At 40.4% G+C, this 26,635-nt stretch overlaps 1 protein-coding gene across 16 annotated transcripts in view; it reads right to left on the bottom strand.

The window, feature by feature from the left end:
* The window catches only part of KLF12 (KLF transcription factor 12), a 303,507-nt gene that overhangs the window by 140,429 nt on the left and 136,443 nt on the right, over positions 1-26,635 (bottom strand). For all 16 annotated transcript variants that reach the window (XM_086881064.1, XM_086881071.1, XM_086881067.1 and 13 more), the window contains one exon: positions 11,091-11,634. In XM_086881064.1, the coding sequence (XP_086737190.1) occupies positions 11,091-11,634 (544 nt within the window). The remainder of the gene's footprint in view (positions 1-11,090; positions 11,635-26,635) is intronic.

The raw sequence follows: 26,635 nt of genomic DNA, 5'->3' as shown, positions 1-26,635 counted from the left end.
TACTATTGAGACTCTATGACATTTGGTATTGATTTTAGATTACTACAGGAATGTGACAAGACGAAAGCTCTCAATTGCCTTCTCCTTGTTTCTGCTCAGTAAATCCTACTCTGTACACTTCTAGCACAGATACACAGTTGCTAACAGGGTTGTACTTTTTCACCCAGGAAGAATTTACCCACTGGGTACAGTTTGCCCTATCAGACACCAATGTTTGAGCACATCACGAGGTGCTGCCACACATAAGTATGGAGAGGACAAAAGGTGAGGAACGGAAATGTATCAGCATGTAAATTCAAAGGCAAGTAGTTCAAGCACTGTTATATATTCGCAGAAAACCTAACTAAAGCTTGTAAGTAAATAAAACAATGTTCTAGGGATTATTCCATTACTTTTGATGTCAGCCCACTTATACATAATTTTTTGCATCTCTCTGTCAGTTCCTTCCAGCTTGCAGACTTGGGTGGCCAAGGCACTTGGGAACTGGGGTGACTGACCAGGAGGCTGAGCTTTGCTGCTGTCAGCTGGTGTAAACTGCCCTGTTTTCTCATCAGCATGGCTGCAGCTGCTAGGGAAAAACAGCCTTTAAAGCTACTCTCCTCCCTGATATGAGCCATGTGAATAACCAACTGGCCAAACGCCTAACAGATACCTCCTCCACACCACTCTCTGCAGTGTGCAAACTGCAGCACAGGACTGCTGCACATTAAGAGTTCCTGACTCCTACTGATGTCAACAGCTTTGACTTTCCCTTGGACATGTAAGAACAACTGTCAAACTCCTGGCACCCAGGTTTATAAATACCAGCCTCAGTTCATAAGCACTGAATTAGAAGTAATTATTGGCCTAATGAACATCAAACGGGAGGGGATGGAGAGATGCAGGCAAGAGATAATTTAGCAGATGAGATAAAAAAGGTGGAGGACAAGTGAGTAACAGAATGCAACTGGCCAGCAAGGCGCAGGAAAGCCCGTTATACACGTCAATGCATTTTAACCTCCCTTCATGCTGTACCTTGCTCTAACAACCAAGCTCGTCCTCGAACTCAGGACCATGGGGCCAGAAGAGACTTGTCTGGGTCACTGAATCGAGTCCTCCCAAACACAGGCAGACACATTAATAAAGCTCAAGCCCTAAACCTTAACTGGTTTTCTTGCCCTTGCTACACCTCTTGAAAGGCAAGATTTGTCCAACAGAGCTATCTGGTGGTTTTGTGAAGTGTGAATGAGATTAAGGCGAGGCAAGCAAAAAGAAACCAGTCAGAGACTGCTGCTTTCATGGGACAAAGGTGCCATTGAGTGAGTGCACAGGAGTTACAGAAGCAAGCTGTTAGCTCTCCACTCTGAATAGACTGGTGAGCCAGGGGAGTTAAGAATGTCTGCAAGTGCTGAAGGCTGCAAGCAGCCATGGTGCTTCCCATCCTTGTTAGCCTCAAGAAACAATGATCCTTTTCTGCTACAGAAAGTAGAGAGAATTGCTCATGATGCGCACAAACACACACAATACACCCTTTGCCAAATGGTACCAAAAAAGGAGTTTCTCTCTGGGCACTACAAGCAAATTCGCTTCCTGTACTTGTTTTAAGGGAAAATGTGCAAATGGATCTCATGCAAGGCACATACCAGCCAGTAAATACTACACAACTTAAGTCTATCATCATTAATATTGTATCTGCCAGCTGCCAGTAGGAAAAAGCCTGATCAGGATCAGATATAAGCTTGTTTCTATTTCTGTCAAACTGAACAGTTTGGGGCTTTAAAATTTATTCTGGCTGTGGGGTCAGACAATACCCTATCCTGCTTCTGAGGACAAAATTGCCTGTTCTACAATGCTGGAAGAGATTTAAACTTGCATAGGAGCTTTTTAATGAGCACTGCATGAATTTGTGCTTTCTGGCACACGGCTGCATTGGTTTTGACATGGTACAGGATTAGCCATGTCACAGAAACACAATCTCTGGGAACGATCCAGCTTGTCGGTTGCTAAGGGCAGATGAACCCCTTGGAATGGGATCAAGCCTCTACCTCCCCAGGAGAATAACCTCAGCACATAGCCACACCATGGGGAGACAATTTTTCTTCTTCTTTCTCTGAATTGGTGCTCCTGCCCACATTCTGGAAACTCTTGGGAAGGAAGGGATTGTGGAATTAAATCACTCCAGGCTGACAAGAGCCCAGCACCCCTCCTTCCTACTGCTCACACATGTGCTACTGCTATTAGTATGGTAGGTAAATTTTCTCCCCCTGTCATATTTGGGCTTCAGGTGTGTCCTAATATCTTTGCTTCTTTTCAGCGATTAATCAGGGATACACACCTCAAATGCCCTGATCTGGTCAGACAAAGCCAAGCACTGCCAGAAGCCCTGCATCTGGATATGCCTGCAGGTGGCATGAAAAGGGCCATACACCACAACACTGCTGCTACCACTGGCAGTTCTCAGTTACTGCAACCTGATTTACTTTGGCTAGTCAGATTTCCTGCGAGTGAAAGGGATGAAAACTCATCCCATCATTAGGCTCATGAACACACACTAGAAATAATTTTATGTCTACATCCTATCTTTGATTTAAAGGCAAATATGAACCCCTTGGGTTAAAGATGAATGAAATATTTAAGAGCAGGAGAAAACTAAGTAACTATTAGGAGTTTTGCCTCAATTTATAGCTAAGCCAAGTAGTAATTAACTGATGTTGAAATGACTCGGAGATGATGCTTGCTGGTGTGAAAACAGAGAGAAAACTTCAGCATTCTGAAATATCTCTGTCTCACTTCAGCTTAAAAACTCATTTTTCAGCATTTACTCATCTTCTCAGCTAATAACTTTGTAAACTTACCCACATGTAGGGCCAACACACCACACCACCATAAGAGCTGAATCACTCTCTTAAAATAATTAAAAATCTGTTCCTGCTCTTTAAAAGGATTTCCAAATGCAGAGTTTGTTTTCTTTTGTTTCACATTTTAAACTCCCCACTTTGCTTCCTCTGAAGGATGCCTTATCAACCTACTAATCGAAATGATTGTTCATGATGGGATTTCCAGCTGATCCTGCCATTCACCCACTAGGACTGCCTGTCAGAAGCAGGGTTACATGGCTCTGCAGTGGGCAGTGACACCAAGACCTGTGCTAGCAGAGACATCAGCCTGGAGGGTGGGGAAGCTCCTCCAGCCTTGCCAGTTCTGATCCACACCTGGGTGATAGGTTTGGTCTCGGAAATACAGCCACAGATTTTTATTGTGATAGAAATTTAAATGAAGCAGAAACATGGGGTGCCTCAAATAAGCCAGAAAGGGTCACCTTTGATGTTCCCAAACTCCTCTCCAGTTGATTTCAGTCCATGTTGGCATAAAACAGGCTAGAGATTGTCTCCAGCTGCAAGCACTGCTGCTTTGCACTTAGTTCCATTAGGAATGGAAAACCAAACACTACCTCACATGTCAAAATTAACATTTACAGCAATCTCATTAGTACTGCTGTTACACAAGTGTGTCCCTGTGTCTGCAGAGCAGGAAGGACTGAAGTAACAAGCAGACACTTGCTGCCAAACTCCTAGAAGGATGGAAATGGAAAATATGGCTAAGAAAACTGTATGGCGCTCACATTTTAGCACAATGCACAATTAATCAGCCAGCATCAGAAACACTGCAGTTATGAATACTGCAGTATCTAAACCACAACTCTGGACTTAATTTTGGCACACAGCATAGTTCAGTATCTGAAATACTGCAAGAAAGCTGCTGGCCAAGAGCAAGTCTTCTGCTTTTTCTTAAACTGAAACTTTCTTAAATGTCTCTGATAATAAATGCATCTGGGCAGATCAAACACCAAGCAGAGGGAAAAACTCATCTCCATCCTTCTTGGTTACTCTTGGAAAGTAGGATTTAGAGTTGTGGAAGTGCAGCCTCACACCACACTTTGATGTCTGAAACAAATGAACATTCCCGTTCTTGGAAATTGTTTTAGAGAACAGGACACCAGCATGGACTTGCTCAGCAGGAGAGCATCAAAAAAGATTGCAACAGACATCACTATGCATTATTAATGGTGGAAGCAATACTTCCAGATACGGATGTACAGGAGCTACTTAAAATTATGACCTTAGAGACTGTGTTGCACTCAGGTTTATTTAATGCATTCTAGGAAACAAAATTGTCTCTTTACAGACCTACAGAATGCATGTGAATGATGCTGCTCATGATTTCCTTCTCCTAAACTGGTTCATACAATATAAACCACATATACGGCATTTTTCTTCCTATTTAAAGTTCATTATAAATGCTTTATGCATCGGAAAAATGCTCTGAGTGCACCTATCGGATTTTTGATCAAAACAGCTTGGTGCCTGGTAGGGGCAGCAGAATTGGTCAATTTATTTCATAAAACTTTATGTACAAAGCAGCAGTATCCATGAACATAATGGTCAGAATATAGAGTCTACAGGGGTAATTTTTATTACAATTTATAGCAAGATTACCCATACTCCACAGTTTTCAGATTTTATTAAGATTTTATGGGGCTATATGGCTTATAGTTACTGTTAACTGCACCTAGCATGGTTATGGTTCACAGAAAATGGGAACTGGCACTGAATGCACAGTGTAACTAATCTAGCAGAGAATATTAATTGCTATGATCCAATCAAAGGCAATATTTAAAATAATTTCAACAGTCAAATAATTTGCCATGAACCTGCAAAAGAATAGCTATATAGAGAAATACAGAGGTAAGAGGGATTTCATGAATGTAATATATGCACATACCTAAGCATATCTGTCATTGGGTTGTATACATAAACATACAAACCCATTTTTTAAACAAAGGACTTTTTTCTTTCTAAGCTATTTCAATGCCAGGAGACCTCATCTACACAAAAAAAGAAACCACTATAACTACTGATAGAGTATACAAATACTCTAGCATCAAAAGTAAACAAGGAAAATAATAAGGACAGAATATATTTAATATTAAATACAATACTGCAAAACTACCACACAATGGTAGCAGACTGCAACTTACACACTGCAACAGGCCAGAGATATTTTAGACATAGGGAAGCTTCCAGCAGGTTGGTCCAGGCACAATAAAACCCAAGGCAGAGATAAAATAAATTAGAAGTTTTAGGCATGTGTTTCTGCTGGATCCAAATTCATGGGATAAAAACAAGCAGATCAAAGCTCAGCCCTGGTGAGAATACAGAACTGAAGGGCCAGAGGCATTCTTGGCATATAAAACAAGGAACTAACAGCTTCCAAAAGGTGCAGGGACTCAGGATATGTCAAAATAGATTTACTCACCCCGCTTATGCTGGGCTTCGCAAATCAACTTGGAATATACCTCTACCTCATTCCCTTCCTCAAATCCCTCCTAGTTGAAAACGAACAATGAACATCAACACGAACAAATCATATTGATGAATCTTTGAAGAGCATTTGCTTCTACAGTGAAAAAAACCTAAGTATGTCACTAGTAAATCACCAGAAGTAGTACTTTTCTGGAAATTTAAGTAGAAGACTGTTTAGAGAAGTCCATATAGTTAATCTAATCCATTTTGTCTTAACCTCCATGGTTTCAAATATCACAGCATATCTTATAGCCTGTGTTTTAACTCTCCATTCTGGCAAAAACTACTATTACTCTAGCTCTTAAATAATGTGCACCATCTTCACGAGCACAGGACCTACCCTGAACACAAAAGCCCTTCCTCTGCATGTTTCTCCTCCTGGCCAGATATTGCCAACCTGTTCCTGCTTTCCCAGAACCACGAGCGTTTCTTCCAGCTGAACTGACCAAAGGGGGAAGAGAGATTCAGCATTCTGGGGGGCAGCAGGAGGGAGGTGGACAGGCGGAATATGCACAGCCACAAAAGATTTTTGCGCATAATAAAAAAATAATTGTAGCTAAAGTAGAAACTCTCAGCCTCAACGCCACTCAAATCCAAAATAACCATTTGCTAAAATGCAGAAAGGAAGATCACTCCACATGAAACAAAAAAGGCAATGCTACTGGTTTTAATTAAAAGTCTCTTCCATAGCATAATTTATACAAACAGACCATATAATCTGACCTTTAAACATATGGAACAGTTCTCTTAATTTCTATCTTTGTACTACAAATTGCATTTATTTTTGCAGAATAAACTTTACAGTAGACAGAAATAACAGGCTGTGCTTTAAAAAAACAAGGGCAGTGGATAATGTAATCTAATGGTACTACCTGTTTGAAGTCAGAAAACATCTTCAGCAAAAGATACTGCATTTACTGGAGGAATTAATATATTCACAGTGAGAAATATGGCATGTGCAAACTGTGAAAAGACAAAACCTGTGTATTTTTGCCAGGCCTATATACAGATAAACCATAAAAATAGTCCAAAACTGTTACTACAGCTGTTTATGTACAAGGGAAGCAGACAAAGTTCACTCAGTACATTTGAATTTATAATCTTCTAACTGCTGAATTTTGCAAGTGATTGTGCCTTCTGAAAACATAAAATACATAAGAATGAGAATCCATAAATTTGATTCCAAAACCCTAGAAAATATCAGAGTTGCATAAGCCCTTTGTGCATCATTATCAGGAAGGAGCTTCTAAAAGACTCTTCAATGAATGCAGTAACTCCTCTGAACTACAGAAAACAGTTTTTAAGGATATTGTATTTGGCAAAACCTGCTGCTAGAGGGATGTAGTAGTGCCAGTAGTATTCATGGATATCTGCTGAAAGCAAAGAACAATGGTCCAAACAAAGCATGAGGTTCATGTCATTAAAAACACCAAGGTTCTACAGTTTTTCACCAAAAAAAAAAAAAGAAAAAAACCCACAAAACCTGGAATAAATTGTTCAACACAGAAAATCCTACAGATTTTTTCTCTAGGCTCAGTCTCAGGAAAAGTGGAATAGGTTTTCTTCTTGAAAATTTCCACTTAAAGGAAGAAAAAAAAAAGAGAAAACAGAAATAGCTTGAGGCAGACATGCAGGTTGGAAAATGTCAGTCTCAATGGTTAGTCTCAGGCAGTCTTATCTACAGGTGCTATTACCTGCTGGGCCTCCAGTTAAACTTTTAGCAATGCTCACCATTGCTAAACAGGGAGGGAAAAAAAGCAAGGAATGCATTTTTCTGGGACTATAATATTGTTTCATGGAATATTTTAATGTACAATAATGTCTAGTCACCACCACGTAATTCTCACAGAAAAAAACCCTCCAAAAGCAGTTCTCAAAGCTGTGACAAGAGCAGTGACCACTGAAGGAAGTGAACTTTGACAGGTTGTAGGGGTGGCAGAGACCACAGCCCGGCCCCACGGTGTCCACGAGCCCTTGTGCCTGGCTCCCCTCTGTTCTGTGCCTGACAACCCCAATGCATTACTCTGCTTTGTGTGTATGAAACAACAAGAGGAGAAAGCTGTAGGGGGCAACTTGCACAGGCAGGCTGGTGCTGTGGGGGCTGCACAGAGACCCCGCTGCCCTGGGGATCTCCCTGGAGTGTGTCCTTCCCAATGGGTGCATCAGGGGAGGAAAGTACATGGTTAGAAGGGGAGTCTGCACCTAACTGTGTGTCTGTTCATAGCTGAGTGTTGTGGTGCCAGCAACTTGTAGGAATTTCCTAAGATTTGTAAACGGTAAGTGCTGTACCACCAACACCGAAAACAGTGTTTGCTGATTACCTTCTAATTAAGCACTGTTAATAACTTCCTCAAAATGCACCAATCCTGGTTTTGGTTTAGAGTAGATTTTTATCCTACAAGAGCACATCACTCTGACATAAGGGTGATTTTGCAGTGTGACAGCCCCATCTCCCACCGCCTGCCTTGGGGTGTAGCACGTGGCACAGGACCTGACGGGATGCTGCTGGCACCTTGTGTATACAAGGGCTACACGTCTTCGAAACAAAAAGAAACCTTGCAAGCAAAATAAAAAAATCAGGGAGAGAGGAGGCAGGATAGACAGAAGAAATAAACAGCAAATGGGGAGGCAGAAAAGGAGATCTGAGACTCTTCTGAAGGATGGTGAGACAAAGAACACTGTGATGAATGACACCACGGAGAAGGATGCACAGAGGCGGAGGAGGAGATGACAGTATAGGTTAGAAATATTAACAGAAAAGGAGGGGAAGATGAAGCAGAGCTGCTGAAAGCGACACTCAAAAAGCAGTCAGCAAGATAAGAAGGACTAGAAGAAATAGAGAAACCGAAAAAGAAGGGAAAACAGAAGACAAGGTAGCCATTTCCTGTGCTGGAGGGAAGAGAGAATTCAAACAGAACATGAAGACAGAACTACTTGCTTGAACCGCCTAAAAAAGCAGCCACCAGGAAAATCTGAGAGAGTGAGAGAAAAAGGAGGACTGAGGAGCATCAGGGGAAGCAGAAAGCCACCTGAACAAAACACCTGGAGACAGTATTAGAGGGACGGTCATAGCCTGAGAAAATTTTGCAAAAAACCTAAAAATTAAATAGTTCTAGTCAAACCTTGAAGGAAGAGGAAAATTGAGCATGAAAAATATAAAATTGGGAAAACAAGGAAAAAGCTTTTCTCTATTTACAGTACAAATACTGTTTCTTGTATTTGTTCCCCTTAGCACCTGAAACCTAGAAAAATGGGAGAGGTCTGAAATCAGGTCTGATGTAATTTTCATTAATTTTTGCATTAAAAATATCTCTTTTCAGGAAAGTGCCTTAGCCTCAATTGTGTGAAAAGGGCTTAGATAAAGGTTAATGTAAAACATAACTTTAAATGCTTCCCAACTGGCACTCCTGGATCGTCAATGTGGTCTCTGAATTAGCAATGCAGGAATAACACAGGGATTATGCTGCTGATGCTTTCTGAGGATCAGCTGTTTCAGTGTGCTTGTTATTCTCTTTCTGAAAATTATCAACGTTCATGTAGAAGTTGAAAGCTGTGACTCTAGATGACTCCAAACCTGCATTTGTCCATTAGCTGGCAGAGAATTAGGAACTAATTAAATTTGACAAGAATGTCCTGTTAGGATGTGTGTACATCTATTTTTTTGTTATCAGCACAAGAGCTCATCGTTGAAGGGAATTTAGTCTGCACACATATGAAAATAATTTAATTGGTTAATTTGTGTGATATCACTGCATTTAATAATTTATATTGTTTTGCATTAAAGAATGAAAAACACTCTAGCAAAAGCTGATAAAAGATTACTATCTAGAGCAGATTGTTGCCTAATTTATTTTTATTGTATTTATTTAAATTAACCTGAACTTTTTAATTTAAAGAATTAGGGACAACAAAATGAGTACAACTCATGAGAAAAAAATAAATTGAAGAACTGTCAACCCCTTCTTTCTCTTTAACTGTGCTTTAATAGATGATGCAGGGGCTAATGGCTAATGACCTCTGCCAATTAGAGCACAAAGGCCATATTGTCAGGGCAGGCCAGAAGGCATGGAGTTCATGGGCCGAAATCCCTACAGTACATTAAATTCTGGAATTTTGTTGATGAAACTGGGGTAGCGAAGTTCCAGTTTTACAAGATCAGGAGGTGCTTCCTATAGAGGCTACTACCACTGCCAACCAGCACCTTTGAAAAGAAAACAAACAGGAAAATTTCTTGGTGAGCTCACGGTTAGGTGCACCCTGAAGCTCCAAAATCAAAATATAGACTAAAAATTTCCTTTTTCTGTTTGTTTGGGGCTTTTTTCCTAGATTACATGGGACAAAGTTTATTCATAATTTCTTGACATAAAGGCACAAAGGGATAAAACGACATCAGTGTATGAAATGTAATAAAACTTAAACCGTCATTTTGAGGCTTAAAACTAGACTCAGATCAACAGTGAGTTCATTTCCTGTGTCCAAGGCTACTGAGAGGGCACAGTTCCCACTTGGATAGTGAAGGAACAGCAGGAGAATCATAGACTAATAGACAACAGGATGCCCCTAAACATCCGAATGACCCATCACTGCAGTCCTCTACAGTAACATACAGTTGCCAGTTTATGAAAAACAGACATGAGAGGTGAGAAATAAGCTGTTGAGACCTGTTCACTATGCAATTAGGAACACAAGAGATAAGACTAAATGTCCTGCAGTAACATAAGCCCCAAAGTGAGGTTATCTTATGTCACTATCCTCCCTTTCTGCCTTAAGCAATACATCATTTCAGGGCAAAATTACCGTATTTTATTCACTCATATGCAATGAGCCTTGAAATGAGAATCTCATTCCTTTCCTCATATTCCCATCTCTGTCACTAATTTCCCCTTTACAAAGCTGTGCTTTCAAAATTTCTGGGTACATTGGTTTTTTCTTTCCTTCCTCCACCCATCATGTCACTATCTCTAAAAAGTTTTTGTTCCCTCAGTAACTGTTGGGTTCTCTCTCACTCTTTCATGCTTTCCAGCTCCCCTTTCTGTGATCTTTGGACATCTCAAGAGTGTATCCATCCTACTGACATGTGCCTCTTCCTTCCTTCACACCTCCACGCGCCTCTCGCGTCCTGTGTCTGCAAAACTCATTCCCAACATAAACACTCTGGGTGGCTTCCTTCCCTTCTGCTGTTTAATCTGGAAGAAGAAACCCAATTCAAAGTATTGCACTGCCACTCCTTAAACTTCGTAAAACTACTTCTCTGCATGTCCTAATGCTTTTTGGTCTGCAAGCATTCCCTTCACACATTCCTAGAGCCTGATGATTGCTTCTTCCTTTCTGGGGAACAATCCCTCTGACATTCCTCTCCTTCCTAAATCTGAAACAACTGGTGAGTTTTCCATGTTCATCTGTGATGTTTTATGTACTGTCATAAATGTCATACACTGACATTTTTTCCATTGTCTTACTTCTTCAGCTTCTGGGGAGGATTTATTTGGCTCAGGACAAAACCTGCCACAAGTTGTCCAAGCATCTAACACCACTGCTGAACTCAGTCTTCATTTAAAAACTTATTTACTTTAAAGATCATCTGGCATAAGACTTTTAAAGGTTCCTCCCAATCCTGTAAGTTGTATGTCTTTTCAGCAACAACACAGTAAGTATGGAAACTTACAACTTTATAATCGTTATTAAGATTTTCTCATACAAGACCAGTTTCAGAGATGCCACAGCTGCACAAAACTGGCTCCACCTTACCTTTGACATGGCTTCTCCCATCCTCCAACAGTGGTACTACTATAGTGTTGTTCATATTCCCAGGTGATCTCACAGCTGTATAGACTACAGGTACCGACTGTACCACCACGGGGATACGGTGCACATGACTCATTTTGTTGGACTGCAAGTTCATGGGACTTGAAGGTGGTACTGGGTGGATAATGTGCAAAAACTGCTGGCCTCCAACACCAGATGCAGAGGCCACAAGAGGACCTGGAGTTAATACTGACGGTACAGACGCTGCTGAGGAGACTGATGTTATTACTGTGGGGGATGAAGCTGGCCGACTAGAAGAAGAAGAAGTAGAAGTAGAAGAAGGGGAGGAGGCTGATGCTGTCATGGAGACTGGAGAAGATGAAGCTGCTGTAGGGGATGACCTGGCTTTGTTTATTGACAAGTCCACTGGTTCAGTCTGTGTTTGGAAATGGTCTGTAGATAATGAATCCTCCGTGGGGTCGGCCTTCATGTTGTTTAGTAATAAGGGTACAGCATCCATATCTGGGTAGTTGTGGACGTTTGGAGACTGTTGAGGAAGAGCAAAGGGACATAGTTACACATGTGGCTAAAGATGATTTGCACACCCAGTTGCTAATGCACACCACATAGCTTGATCATGAAAGCCAAAGCACTTATTTCCTCTTCTTCTTGGGTCAGCTTATAACGTTAGTACAAATTGTGTTAGAAAGCACAGACATGTTCTGTTTGAACAGAATTTATCTTAAAAAGAAAAAAACCCAACATGTTGACAGGACATTTTCTTCCAACATCTAATTTTAAAGTACTGCATTACTCTCTTGTGTCATCATCACTCAGACATGAAGAAAAAATGGTTTCCACCATTCCTCAAACAACTTTCTGCATGCTCAAAGACTGTAATTTCTCCCCACTCGTCTACCTTCTAGACTAGGCAGACCTGGCTGCTTCTTTCTGCCATGTCTGCTTCAAAAGGACAAGCCTTAGTACTTGTTTGCTCTTTACAGTGATCTTTGAAGTTTTGTCCACAACACTTTTCAGAAGGCGGTGCCTTATGCCGTCCTCAGTCCTTAAGTTCTGTGTTTGACTTTTGCACTCTGAATGGTCACTGATAGTGAGCTTACATGTCAGTACAGAGCCACACATTTGTATTATTGCCCTGTCAGAGGGAGCAATGATTACAGCAATTCATTATTCTGAACTAGCCCATTAGATAGCCTTCCCCATTGTTATTATTTTCATACTAATTGAGAACCATTTTCCTGACTTCACAAAATTATTTTATGCTTTAAATTAATTCTTTCAAAGCTGGTTGGACTAAATTTATTCTAGAATAGTGCTATCTGCTATTTTTATAGCTTTCCCTTATTTCCATCATCAAAGAGGTTTACAGAATTTTTGACTAATGCTAGACCAAAGACAGATCCCTACAGAAGTTAATTTGATATACCTTTCCATTTTGACAGTACATATTAATAACCAGTCTTTAACAATGTTTTTTCATGTAATTTTTACCAGGCAGAGCAAGGATGGAAATACCCATCGATAACCTGGTCGTAAGACAAAGCACAGCTCTCACCTCCTTAGCTAAAGAACTCCATGGCACTGCACTGCAGCAAAGCTTCTCTACAGACAGGCACTCATACAGTGTAGTAGCAAACCCCAACCTCAACACAAAACACTGCTCCTTCAAACCTCACTTGATCCAAAACATTACTCCCTATACAGATATAAGCAGCTCTAAATGCATTAAACTTGATCTCTAGATTATAGTGTTTGCTAAGTATCTAAAAATACTAAGTCAGAAATATTTAAACTAGAAATATTTAATGCATCTACTGTCAGTAAACTAATAATCAATCAAGCTACGAATTCCCTTTGGGATTTTTATAATCAACTACATTAAATATTTCCAAGGAAAGCCCTCCTTGTTTTGAGTCAGAGTCAAGCTTCAACAGAGAATCAAATTCTACTGAAAAAGAAAAATACAGTTATATTGAAAACTGCAGTAATAAGGGCCTAACTGGATATTATTCCTGGCATGCTGAAAGATGAGATGTTCTAGTAGTTCTCATCTATTCAGCTGATTTAGATTGGTTCTTGGATCTGACATTTCCCCCCAAAGCAGGAACATCTCTGGAATATTTTCTTCCTTTATTCATATACAAATCAATTTAAAATAAAGGGACCACCATCTAAATAATGGATTTACCTGGGCCCTAGATCTTGCTATTCTGTTGTAATACAAATAACAGAAGTAAAATATCCCTTTTTATAAAGACAATGGGAAATTCTGCTAAAAAGAACACAAAGTGAAGAACAGGTTACTTTTCAAAGCACATAACCAGCTATGAGTGACAAGGCTATGTAAAACTCTTCCCTCAAGAAGGCAAACCTGCCCATAATTACCAGGTGATGATTCCTGGTAACATCCTCTGAAACACCTTATCCTGGCTATTGTGCATAATGAGAACCCCCACCATGCCATCTTAAAGACAAAACCATGAACATATGTGGCACAAGAAGTTAATTTGTCAAATCTTGACAAGTCTCATCTATATGCACTTGGGCAGACAGATTGGTTCTGCTGAACTGACAAGACAGAGTACCAGAGTACCAGAGCAAAGGCAAAGTGGAGAGGGACACCCTGCACAGGTTACACCTGAACCCTCACAAGGCCAAAGGCAGCATCCCCTACCTCAAATGTTTGAGAGAAGAGGGATAAATGACATCAGCTTGTGCAAGAGAGATGAGGGGTCCCCTCATGCATGTGGCCACACAAGTGTCATCTAGAAACAGCATGAATCACCAGCTCTATCCACAGCGTAGATAAATCCACCACACAAGCAGTCCTACATTGCCTTACTTCCAGGTTTTCCCTGAGTGCCAGAGGCAGATATCAGGTTGATACACTGCCACAAGGGACTGGACACAAGGGATCCACACAGACCTCAAAAGCAATTTATTGCCAAACTGAGTGCATCTACCCCTAAGTCCCACCTGCCTTTGCAGCAAGCAGCACTAGGTCCCTCACAAGGGGAGTAAAGAACCCCCAAATCCTCCCGTAGCTGATACCACCCAAGGTATTTGTTCCATGGATAGAGTTAATGGTCTTTGAGACAAAGCACAGGTCACAACTCATAGATTTTTCTAGGTTGTGCTAAGAACAAGCCTTTGTTTCACTACAGTAATTACACCTACTCCTTTGGGAATTCAGAAAAAAAGTAACATGTTACTTCAGACTATCAAAGAAATCACTTTCTCTTTTAACAGCTCTTCTACATTTTCTTTTGTTTGTACATTCCTTACATTCCATATATCCTTCCCTAAGTACTCTCTTCTTGTCCAGAGCTGCTGAAGGAGCCACAAGTCTCTGTGTACTACACAGTTGATATTACATTGATAATATAATAGTTGATATTATTATTTCAGTCTTCAGTGGTCAAAGTAGTAAAAGTAAGAAAGTAAGCTTGAAATCTTTACAATCCCTTCATTAATTTCTCCAAAGAGGATGACAACTGGTATGCCCTTCCATAGCTGCCTTTCCCTGACAAAACTTTAAGACTAAGGATGCTCTTCCTCTGGTAAATTCAGGATGTGACTGATGTCAGCCGACATTATTAAAGACAGCAGGATCCTTATCAAAACAGGTTTGTACATCTCATATTTAAGATAAAAATTATAAGCAACTGCTATATTTTCTTGTGCTGGTGGTAAACAAAGAGATCTACCCCAACAACTCACACTCCCTAACAGTGAGCTACAAGTGGTATATAGATGTTTCCCCATGACCTCAGATTTTATCTAAGCTGCCAAAATTCTATTTAATCAGTATGTGAATCAAAACTTTGAACATTAAATTTACCATTATTTTCTGAAAATGGATGGTATAACTAAACTTTTCCCAATGATGACAGCTATTCCAGAATGAGGAACTAAGGGAAGAAGAGCAGCAAGGAAGCCAAAAGAAATGGCTGAATCCTCAGAACACTATTTCTTAGCATCTCCCACTAATGTTATTAACTGAGATATAACTGTTCATTTCCCTAGACAATAAGCGTTGTTAGTTTTATTTAATGGAGCTATATATTGTCTAACTGAGATGATAATAAAGCTGTGGCTGCAATATTCAGTGTACCTTCAGCCATTCTGTCAGCTCAACTGGAAGAGAAACTAATAGTTGTGTGTTAATTTCTTCTGTCTCTCTAGTTCTGTCCTTCCATTCTCATCTAGTGAACTGAGCTTCTTGCGGTGGTGTGAGCTCAGAGGATTGCTAGTTTGGGCATCTGAAGCAGGCTTTTCCTGTCTGGCTCCAAAAAGTGTCTGTGTTGGTTTTGCAAATTTCATTTTGGTTTTAGGAGTCTAAACTCTGGTGCTAAGAGTTTGGCTGCTTTCAGAACACTTGGTGGCTTAGAAAGGGTTCATCCTAAGGTCCCTGTAATTCAGTGGGCTGCCCTGGATGCCAGCCCAGACCACGGAAATACAACATGAAGAGGGTTCATCTCCACGTGGCTTTCCTCATCTCACTGCTCAGCCCATTGGTACAATGGAGAGGGATAGCTTCAGCCCTGCCACCAGCTGGGACTCAGAAGCAAATCTCAGCATGCATGTCTCTGCAACACTGCTGCTGCATCCTTATGCTGTTCACCATCCATCCAAATCCAGGCTGAGCCAGAACTGGAAGGCAGGTAAGGATGGCTCCCTGTTAGAAAAGGCTTTTAAATAAAGCTGCAGCCTCTATTAATCAATGCTCTTGGCTCATGCTTTTTTGTGCCTGCCCTTTTAAAGCTGTATACCAGTATTCTCTGCAGTGTTCTGTTTGAGTAGCTTGTCATTAATAAATACCACCAGGAACATAACATGTGATTTCCCTAGTCACAAAGCTTTTTTTGGCTGAATAAAAAAGCATTCCTTACTCCTTATTCCCAGACCATTATGGAAAAACAACCAGTCTACCTCACAACCAGCCGCTGGGCAGCCATCCTGTCCTGCACAGCTCTTCATCTTCTTTCCAGCCCCCCGAATTCCACCTCTGAACTTACTCGTGTGGAAATTTTGGAGCAGCCTCTTTTGACTCCACGCTTACTCTCTACCCATGGCAACTCCTCTGTGTATCAGCATTGTCTCCCATCCTAAAGAAGCCATGAAGAGCTCACAGTTTGCACACAGCTGAGGTTAAAACCAGAGAAAAAGCAAAGATAATTTTGTTGTTAGCAACTCATCCTGACACCTTGCAGTTCACAGGGTACTAAACCACATCGAGTCTTTATGCCTTTGTGGACTGCTACTGAGACCACACAACAGAGTTTACAAACTTCCAACAATCAGCTGTCAGCTTTTGAAGTGTCTTCCTTTCTGGCAGCAATCTCCCAAGGTCAAACATTTTGTAAGAAAGCATACCAAAAAAGCTGTCCTTGATGACGGAAACAGAACAGACTAAATTTAGCGTTTATAAAATAAGCTAGCTTTGAGGACAGGAACTTAAAAAATAAATTGCTAAGCATTTAACTCTTCAGTCAAATCACACAAAACCCCTCCTTGGTTTTCATCATGCTGTCCCACCCCATTCTGCTCTGGCAGGAGCAATTTTAGACAAGATGATTTCATTTTGTCAGTGTTAAAGAAGACAGAGATACAAAAAATATACTCTATCTGAAAAGCTACCCACAATTTTAACCACATCGTTGCCACTGCAGCACCAGAACAACACCAAGGCTTGGCAGTGCAGGCATGCAGCCTCTCTTGGGCAGGCAGTGCAGGACTTGTGGCTGGCTAGAGCAGCTTTCAGCTCTGGTCATCATACCTGGAGGGTGAAACCTTAATAACCAAAAATACTGTGAAGGTCACAGATTTTCCAACACTTCACAGTAAATGAAAACCAATACATTTTAAATTACAAAACCCACTTGCTCTAGAAGGAATAATTTTGCTTTTGCATAGCACACAGATGTGCTTACAACTCTAATGCCATGAGATGAGCAGGTGGATTTGGTTTAGAACATTTAGAACATTCGTGTGCTCATCCTTTGCACACGGTTTGCTTTTAAAATTAAAATGGAATATTTTCCTTCTCTTTCTTGTGATAGGGTAGAAAGTTCATGCCCCTGAAACTGCAGGTCTGTAGGTGCTAGCCACGAGACCTATCTGCCTATGTCAGGTTTTTTCCTGCCCTACCCCAAGTGGGTACTTGCTGAGCACGAAAGGCTGCAGCTAGCTTGGTAAGTAGCTGCCTGGGCACTTCAAAAAGCCCTGCAGGTTATGACTGAAGTACCCTGCACTTTACTCAGAGTCTTTTTAGGGCTAATTTTGCTAATCTAGGAGTGAACGCTCTTTAAAGTTACAGGAAGATATGTCTTCTAAAACCCCTTCCCAGCATAAGAAATTACCTTTACAATATTCAGTTCTACCTGAAAATCCCCACTTTAACCAAAGCAAAAAAATACTCTCAGAAAAAGAAGCAATACAATCTGCAAGAAAACAATCCCTACTTGAAACACTCTGCTATCCCTCTGAAAAGATGACACATCCAAGACTCAACTATGCTCAATTTGAGATGAAACTATTATTATTAATCTATACATGAAGGGTGCACCAGTACAGTGGCGACAGACAGCTGTATAAAGGCAAAAGGACAAACACATACAAAGCTGAAAACTGAAACTGAGCAAAATACTTAAAATTTTGTTTCCACATGCTAAAGCACCAAGTGAACAGGCATTTCTGCCTTTTTGCTCAAAGCCGCTGCTGTAGGCTTTCCCAGGCTCACAGAACTTCTAAGCTTGGATGCACTGGAAAAACACAGGAGGTCATGCTGAAGAAGAGGGCAAAATGCAAGACAGCTGTATCTTTCTGCTTCCTTTCTGGAAGCACAAATTTAAAAAGTGTCTTACTATCAGTTTTCAACAAGCATTTGCTCAGGGTCAAGGTTAAATTTGTGTTCCAGGGAAGAAAAGAGATGGCACTCCCAAGTAAGGTTGATTCAGACTGTCATGACAACTCACACTGAAGCTTTTATAAAAAGCAGCAACTGGTGCTGAGAAAGACAGAGGGTAGAGTCCAGGAATTATTAAAATAAAAAAAGGCTCAATGAAAATGCATTTAACCAAATTGGAATTGATTCAACAAGAGAGACTGAGATACCCACTTTAAAATACTCATGATTCACTTAATGTATCATTATCTCTGCATAACACTTGGAAGTTTGATTTCAAAGTGGATGTTTCCAACCCTCAAGGCCTAAAAATAGTATTTCTATTCTCATTGTGAGTCTGAAGAGGCAAAATAAACTCCCCCAGCACATCTTATGAGGCACAGGTGGCTTTGTTAGCAGTGGTGCTAAATGTGTAGAATCTACAGAAGATGCCCCAAAATAAAGAAAATTAACTAAGAAACTGGGAGACCAAATGCAAATCAACCATTCATAAATACACAAGCAGAATTCAAGCTCCAAGACTGTCAACACTATCTTCTAACTTTTTCTGATCTGTCACACTATGATGTTATTCCACAACTACATCAACATTAAAAAAGTACCATGTGCTGCAACCTTTAGTAACAGCTCAAATTAGGACTGGGGAAACATGCCTCAAAATGAAAGGAGATCCCTATGCAAACAGCATTAATTTTTAAACATGTTTAACAGTAAGTGCAAATACGTCTAATATGAAATGACTTGTTTTTAAATAATACATTTACAAAAACAGAGTAAGTGTTAACGTCACTTGGCATCCAGCTCTCCTGTCCCAAAACTGACAGGTTTACCAAAGGATTTCTGTAACACAACAGAAAGAAAAACCAGTGATTACAGATTTCTACACCAAACAAACTAATCAGCCCCTGTACTATCTAGCATGTTAAATGTAAAAAAAGATACATATCTTGAAAATGAGGACAAATTTTCAGTACCTCCAATTCTACATGGGCCTGCTGTGATATTTTTTATAAGCAACAAAACCTACTCCCTTGTTCGTTAAATCATGAACACATTCAGAACACTAGGTATTGAGCTTAGATGTTTTATTTATATTTGAGCAGCGTTACTAGAATGTTCTGTCAAAAGAAGAACCCGTTGAAAGAAACAAATTTATGCTCATTGCTATGACACAACTCTTGAAAATAAACAAGTCTAACAAAGGTGTAGTGCTTGGATTATTACTTAAGCATAAAAAGAATATTGGTAATGTATCTGTATTCCTTGTACAGATCCATTTTAGATGTGAAAGTAATTTCTGAATAAATGGCAGATTCACAAATAATTATTAAAGGGAAGGTAAAATACTGGGAAAAAAAATCCAATTATCCCAGTTCAATTTTGGGGATTTAAAAAAAATTAGTTTATAAAACTCTAGACAACAAGAATTCACCTAGCAGCTCCCCTTCTAACCCTTCCCCCCATGTTTTTGGCATTATTTCCTAATTTTGATTTCAGTTGCTTTTCTCTAGCCCCATCACGCATCAGAATTTTACAATTCTGTTTATCCAAAACCTTGAATTAATAAATTTGAGTCCTTGATGTTTACATTAAAAATAATAAGAAAAATTCTACTAGACATACATTGGGATTTTCAAGTGAATTTTCTGTTGTCACTCTAAGAGTAGTTACTTTGTCTGGCACAGAACACATGTCAGGAACTTTCCACCAAGCAGAATTGTTGATAGAGAGGTCCACCAAATTATCAGACTTAGTGAAAATAACTTTTATAAAAAGTACTCAGCATCATTTACATTTCTAGGTGAACATATTCAAATTATATTCTGGGGCTTTTTCAAACTAACATGAAAGCATTGTGTCATTGTTATGTGAACAAATGTGTCCACATAAGGCAATTTACACTGAAAACAATGAAAGCCTGAAGAAAAATTTGCAGCCAACAATTTTTTAAGTTAAAATTTTGATGCAAAATTTTGATAGACATTTTCTTACCCTGCATGTTTCTCTGAAATATTCATAAATACATTAGCAAAAAGAACTATGACAAATAATGCATGAAACTATTATTTATACCCTTTAACCACCTACAAGCTGTTACCAAGTTCCAGGCAAAACTCAGCAGATGACCAAATCAGTCTTTGAGCTCAGCACTCAGAAACAGGTCTCACGGTTCCAAGTCATTCCTCTTTGGGCAAGCAATGCCAAATACTGCAACAGGACTCTGTGAACTTGGTAAATAGAGCTGATGTGGAAAAGGCACAAAAGACTGGGCAGTACTTCTCTTCAATTACTCCTCATTACTCAGTCTTGCTCTGAGGTATGAAGGTCTCCGTTAACTGCTTCAGTACCTGTACACCTATGGACAGGTACGTGGTGGTGACAGAGGTGCCATGCCTGAAACTCACATCTAATGTGTCAGCTGTCTTGGGCTGCAGTGCAAGATGTAACCAAAAATATGTATTCTATTACCAGCTGTTAAAATCAGGTGTGGCAGTGTTCTTTATCTCTTCCTCGACCCATCCTCCCTCCAGGGGGATAACTTCTGTTAATTGAGTCTCACTGCATGACTGATAAAATTACATCATCCCATTGTGAGATGCTCCACCCAGGGAGAAGCCAAGCATTCCTACCTGGATAGAATCTGAGACTCAGAACACCACAGGCAGCTTTTCTCCACTGCATTCTCAGAGGAAGGCCAGACCCATCTATACCACCAGACCTTCAGAAGGAAAACTACACCCTTCTACAGGATCACTGCTTCAACAGAGCCACATCTGTCACTGCAGGAGGACTGCAGCCATCACTTAATCAGACTGCTCCAACACCCTGACCAACAGGGTCTCAGGCTGTATTCTGACTCTCTCAGTGTTTTTCACACTACTGCATTTTATTTTAATTCTCCTATTAAGTTGTAGTTGTTGTTTTTTAATTTATGCATACTAGTAAAAAACTGTAATTCCTACTCCCGTATCGTTGCGTGAGAGCCCCTTAATTTCAAAATTATAATAATTCAGAGGGAGGGGGTTTACGTTTTCCATTTCAAGGGAGGCTCCTACCTTCCTAAGCAGATACCTGTCTTTTAAAACCATAGACATATCCATACTCTGCAACTGAGCTTCTCCATGTCTTTCCTCCTTTGTCTTTGTTCATCTTAATTTCCACCAGAAGAATTAATTTTCCCAAATTAACCTCCTTTTGTCTACTATACTTTAAGCTGAAGTTTAAATTAATTTTATTCTTCTGACCTCCCAGACGCTCAGTTTTGACATTTCTTCAGTAAATTAAATAGATGGCACAGAGACAGGTATAGTTAGGTCTGACTGAAATTAACCCTTCCAGTGGCTTTAAAAAAATGTGTTCATTCCAGAGAGAAAGCATTTAAATCAAGTTTTACTAAAACTAACACTTTCTGTGGAATGTGCCTCACACTTATTGCTGGTCCTAGTAAAACAAACATGGCTGGTACTGTTCACTGGTACTGAAGGAGCATGGCCTAAGTTTGTATATCCAAAACCTCTCAACCTCCAAGTGTGGGTAGCCCTGCTCCAAGCTCATTGACCTGGGTGAAAGCAGTCTGCCTCATTAACCCTCCTGAAATCCTTGCCTGCTTCCCACTGCTGCCCTTCCTCTGGGAGCAGGCAGCACTGAGGAGGACATGGAGCTGACCTCACGGAAGGATAAAGAGCCAAATTTATGAAAAGAATAACACAGGCTAGAAAAAAAGACCCCTAGAGGCGAACAAAATGCAGAAATTGGGTCTGGCACTGTCTGAAAGGGAAAACTTACATAGTAAGTCTTGGCTGGGAAGGATGGCATACCACCAGCAAAGGGACCTGTGCTCTAAGGGGACATGACAAGTGAGTCTCCAAATTAAAGAAATCAGGCACTTTAAATCCTAAACAAAGCATTAAGTCACCTTATGTCACCCCAGATACAACAGGGAGGCCTACAAGATGAAGATGAGGGTGAGAAGGAGATGGTGCTCATCCCTCTGTGTGTGGGGTTGGCTGGAAAGGCTGCAGGGGTTGGCTAGATGTCAGGGAGAGCTTCCCAGCCTGGAGAAGAGGAGGTGGGTCAAGCTTGGAGTGACCACACAAAAGGGCTTGTGCCCAGTTAAGCAAAATGTCCCACCAGTGCCTGGGACCTGGCACTGCTGAGGTTCACCGTTCCTCTGCTGTGAGCAGACATCCCAGAAACCTGCTGGTGAAACATCCTGTCCCTCTGTGACACTCGTCCACAAAAAATGAAACAAGAAACACATATTGCAGTAATGGCCCACAAAGGCTCTGAGCAAAACTAGCACGGACAGTGTCCTCCCAGTGCTGCCCAAAGGCAGACTGCTTCATCGCTTAGGTTCTCCAGTGATCCTCTAGCATGGCTTCTGGGAAGGTAGAATTGGGATGGCTATTTCTGCCTTTTTACCCTTAAAGCAAACAGTCATATAAACTATGAAAATGCATATTTGGAAAATTAATTCCTAATGCCCGTGGAATGGATTTGGACTCAATTCACTGCCCTGGTGCATCACAATATGTATTGTTACAGAAGAAAAGACCAAGAATAAAAACCAAGCCCTCTCTGCACACCTACTGTGAGTCTTTGTGTAAAGTTTACAGTTAAAGACTAAGTAGAACAGCATATGGATTATGAGATGACAACCCACTGACACCACACATGGACCAGCAGACAAACATTCCAGTACAGACCATTATATGCAATATTCTGGAGCTGACCAGGAAGAGTTCCTTGTTTACGACAATAACAATCACCTACTGATTACCGAAGGATTATTAGTCTTCAGAAATCTCCTTTAGATGTAAATAACATAGACTACACTTCCACTTTACAGTAGGGGAAATACAGGGAAGAATCTCACAAGTTTTTCCCACACTACAATATCAAATTTAGAGTTTTAACAGGAGAGTGAAAACATTGTAATACTCAATATAAAAATTAAATGCATTCTAACTATGAAATCCTCTTCAAATTATTTTATTCTTTCTGACTTTTAAGTGCTGAATAAAAATAGCATAAATCAAAGTATCATTATTCATAGTACTTCTGCTCTAAAGTGAAGCCTGCAATGTGTATCTATAACAACCTCCATTATTTGAAAGGCTCACATCTGAAATCTGAGACAACTGTACACACTCAATATTTCATTATACTTTTCATCTTAAAACAATAAAAATCTTAGCAACTGAACTAAAATGAACTCAAACTGATTATTTTTTAATAGCCAACAATATTACAGTGATATTACTGCACATCAGACGAAACTGGGTATTTACTCGTTTTTCTCAGACCAGAGTTAATACAAAACTATGATCTCCATGTTATTAGTTAAAGTTTGTTCTGAAGAACTAATTGCTTTTAAACAGAAGCAACATCAGTTTTCAAAGAAAGTGTTTGTAATAGCTTCCTAATAACTTTTCATTTCCTAAGCTTAGATCAACTTCAGAATATACAACTATACCTAAAATTAAATTCTGTTAGAAACAAAACTGTTGGGTTTTGACAAGTAATACATATAAAATGCCACATTAGACACCTGAAACCAAACTGTAGGCAAAACAATGCTCTTGAGCCCCCTTAAAATATAAATTTTAACTTAAAGAAAACTCCTTATATGCTACCCATGGTGACAGGGGCAACCAGACACAAAGCAATTTTCTGATCTTTTTGTTATTTCTTTACTGATTATAACAAGCTAGCGCATTTGAAATCAATTCCCAGAAGTTTTTGGTTGCCCTAATCCTCTTTCCTTGCCTCTTCCTCGCCCCTTTTCTTTGTTAACAAAACAACGTTCTGTACAAAGTTTACTCTTGGCTCCTTCACTAAGCAAAATCATTTATGCTGAACTCAGATATCTGGGCACGTGATGCCACCTGAGACCTCCTGGGGTGTGGAGGATGGCACTGAGCTCAGGGACAGGCTCTGCCACCCTCGTGGGGAAAAACTGGTGGCTGGGGTAGATCACAGTAACCCTGAGGGCACTAGTTGACGATGCTGGCAGTTGTGCAATTACCTACCTATGCAAACCCAGTAATAGATGCACACAAGCACCTCTTGCAAGCACACAGAGGGACAGAAGGAAAAATAAACACCTTATTTTGCTTTGTGTTGGTAAAAAACAAAAAAAAAATTCTGTAATTCTTAATTTAATTTTAAAATATAGACATAAATGCCTGCAAGGTGATGTTTAACATCACAACAGTGACATCAGGGTAAGCACTGTCACACTTCCCCATGTTAGACTGAACAGGACACAACACCTGGTAGTTGTTGCAGAGCTGATGTTTTGCCACATCACTGATATCACAACCCATATTTGAGTAGAAATTATTGTTGCAGTCAAAAAAGGAAGGTGCTTAACTGTCTGTGTCCATCAGCTCTGAGAACTCACTGCTGCATTTTCAGATGCACACACACACGTGGATTCAACCTTCTCAACAGTCAAAGTTTATGAGGATCCAAAGGTACCAAGCATTTCCAAATACTACTCCTGACTGTTTGAGGAGCACAACTGTTTAAAGTGCAAGAACTGATCCCTACATGTGCGCCGTCTTGCTGCTCTGATTCAGAAGGAAGACTTGCAAACCCAGTGTGCTTATTTACTTTGGGAAAGGTGCACGAGGTAACCCAAAAAGAAACTATAAATTCAATCACTCTCTTTTTCCACTCATGCCCAGCCAAATGGATATGACCACACCAAATACATCTCTGAATAGGCATACTCAAAATTCTGCTTCTTCTTAGACACAGTCACTATCACTCTTGTTGTCTTATGCTTAAACTATTTTACAGTGCTAATTAGTACTGACAGCTCCTAATATGTTACAAATTAAACAGGGGAATTCACACTTTGGTTTAGGGGCTCTTTTACCACTAAATTTCAAAGAGTATGTGTAGCTTCAATATTTATGTAATTGTATGTTACAGGCATGAAAATATAACAGGAGAAAACTAAAAGCTGTAAAGTGCAGGTGTTTCATAGTGGCTTGCCATCTCATAATTTTGCTTCAGAAGTTCAAGACTTCTGCTTTCAAGTAAGAGAGAAGACAGATTTTGACACCAAGCAACACCTGCACAGACAGGGCCACGGTTCCTCTGTGGGGCTGCTTGTGGGCCACAGTGTGACTGTGCTGATTAGCTCATGTTCCTCCTTCAGAATGCCTGGACACTCAACACTTTGCTCTATTTCACCTCTACTGCCCTGCACACTCACAACACAAATGAAGGGAATAGTAGTAAAGCTTAGGTTGGAAAATGGACCTTGAAAAACCACCCAGTCAACCTGCCTACTGTGGTCAAGTACATCTTTCACTGCACCAGGTTGTTCAAAGCCCCATGCCAACCTGGCCTTAAACATTTCCAAGGATGGGAAATACACAGCTTTTCTGAGCAATTGATTCTTGAGTCTCACCAACCTCATCATAAAACTTACATCCCTTCCTTATGTTCCAGTCTAACTCTAGGCACTTTCAGCTTAAAATCACTGTCCCTTGTGCTGTTGCCACAGGCCTTTATTCATCTTTCTTGTAAGCCCTGTTTAAATACTGAAAGGCTGCAATATGATCTCCCTGGAGCTTCTCCTGGTATTTTTCTTCTCCAGAGCGAGCATCTCCTCTCTCAGCCTTTCTTTCTAAAGAGTGTTGTTCCAGTCTACTGCTCAGTTTTGTAGCCCCCCCTCTGGACCAAGTCTAAATGTTATTCCACAACACAGAAACACTTGATACAGAGCCAACCACTGCCCACCCCACCATACTGGTTTTCTAGAGGCACGGTGATTTAAATAAATGAAAATCATGCTCTGATAGTATATGTAATACCCTTTTGCAGTACTCTCCTTGCTGCTTCAACACCCTGTCTACTCCATGACTTGCAGTACACTACACAGGAATAAAATTGGCAGCTATGGCCCATCTGAACAGATATTTTGGCCACAGCAAAAAGCTGATCTTCTGTGTACTTCCCAAATAACTTCAAACTTCACAGTAACAGCTGCACCAGCGAAGAACAGCAGGTCTACCAATTGTGAACAGACCAATTTTCCCAAGAAAGACTGAAGCAGGTATGGAAAATTCTGATGGCAAGGAAGGGTTTCAAACACCCTCAGTAATCACATGCTAAAGAAAGTTACTCACTTCAGATTAATTTTGTAAGAAGGAAACAACAACAACAACAAAAAATCCCCAACAGAAAAAACCCTATCACACTGAATAAAAACCCTGGCTTATCCAGCAGGAAAGTGGTTTCCCAAGGCAGCAGAACACCTCACTGCCCATCCAGCTGGTGCTGGGCTAAACCACCCAGCACCCTCACCACCTGCCACTAAACTTCAGCAGTGAAGTCACTCTGGAAAAAGGAAAGTTCACTTGGGAAAACAGAGTCTCACACCAACCTTCACTTTGCATTTTATAGGAAAATGATGACACTGAGAAGAGAGTCTGGAGTTCTGATTCTACATTTATTTAGAGAATCACTGGATGAAATCAGTGAAGTGTATTTTGTAAGCAGTGCGTGAGTGGAGTAAGCCTGTTTTCCTCTAGCACAGCTGTCAGCAGCCTCTGGCTTCCATGCTAAATTGTGGCATGTGGGTAGACTGTGAGTAGCACAC

This window comes from Cyanistes caeruleus, chromosome 3, assembly GCF_971803275.1.
Source record: "Cyanistes caeruleus chromosome 3, bCyaCae1.hap1.1, whole genome shotgun sequence".
Classification (NCBI taxonomy): Eukaryota; Metazoa; Chordata; class Aves; order Passeriformes; family Paridae; genus Cyanistes; species Cyanistes caeruleus.
Note: the sequence above shows the minus strand (reverse complement) of the source record. Positions and strands in the feature narration are given on the sequence as shown.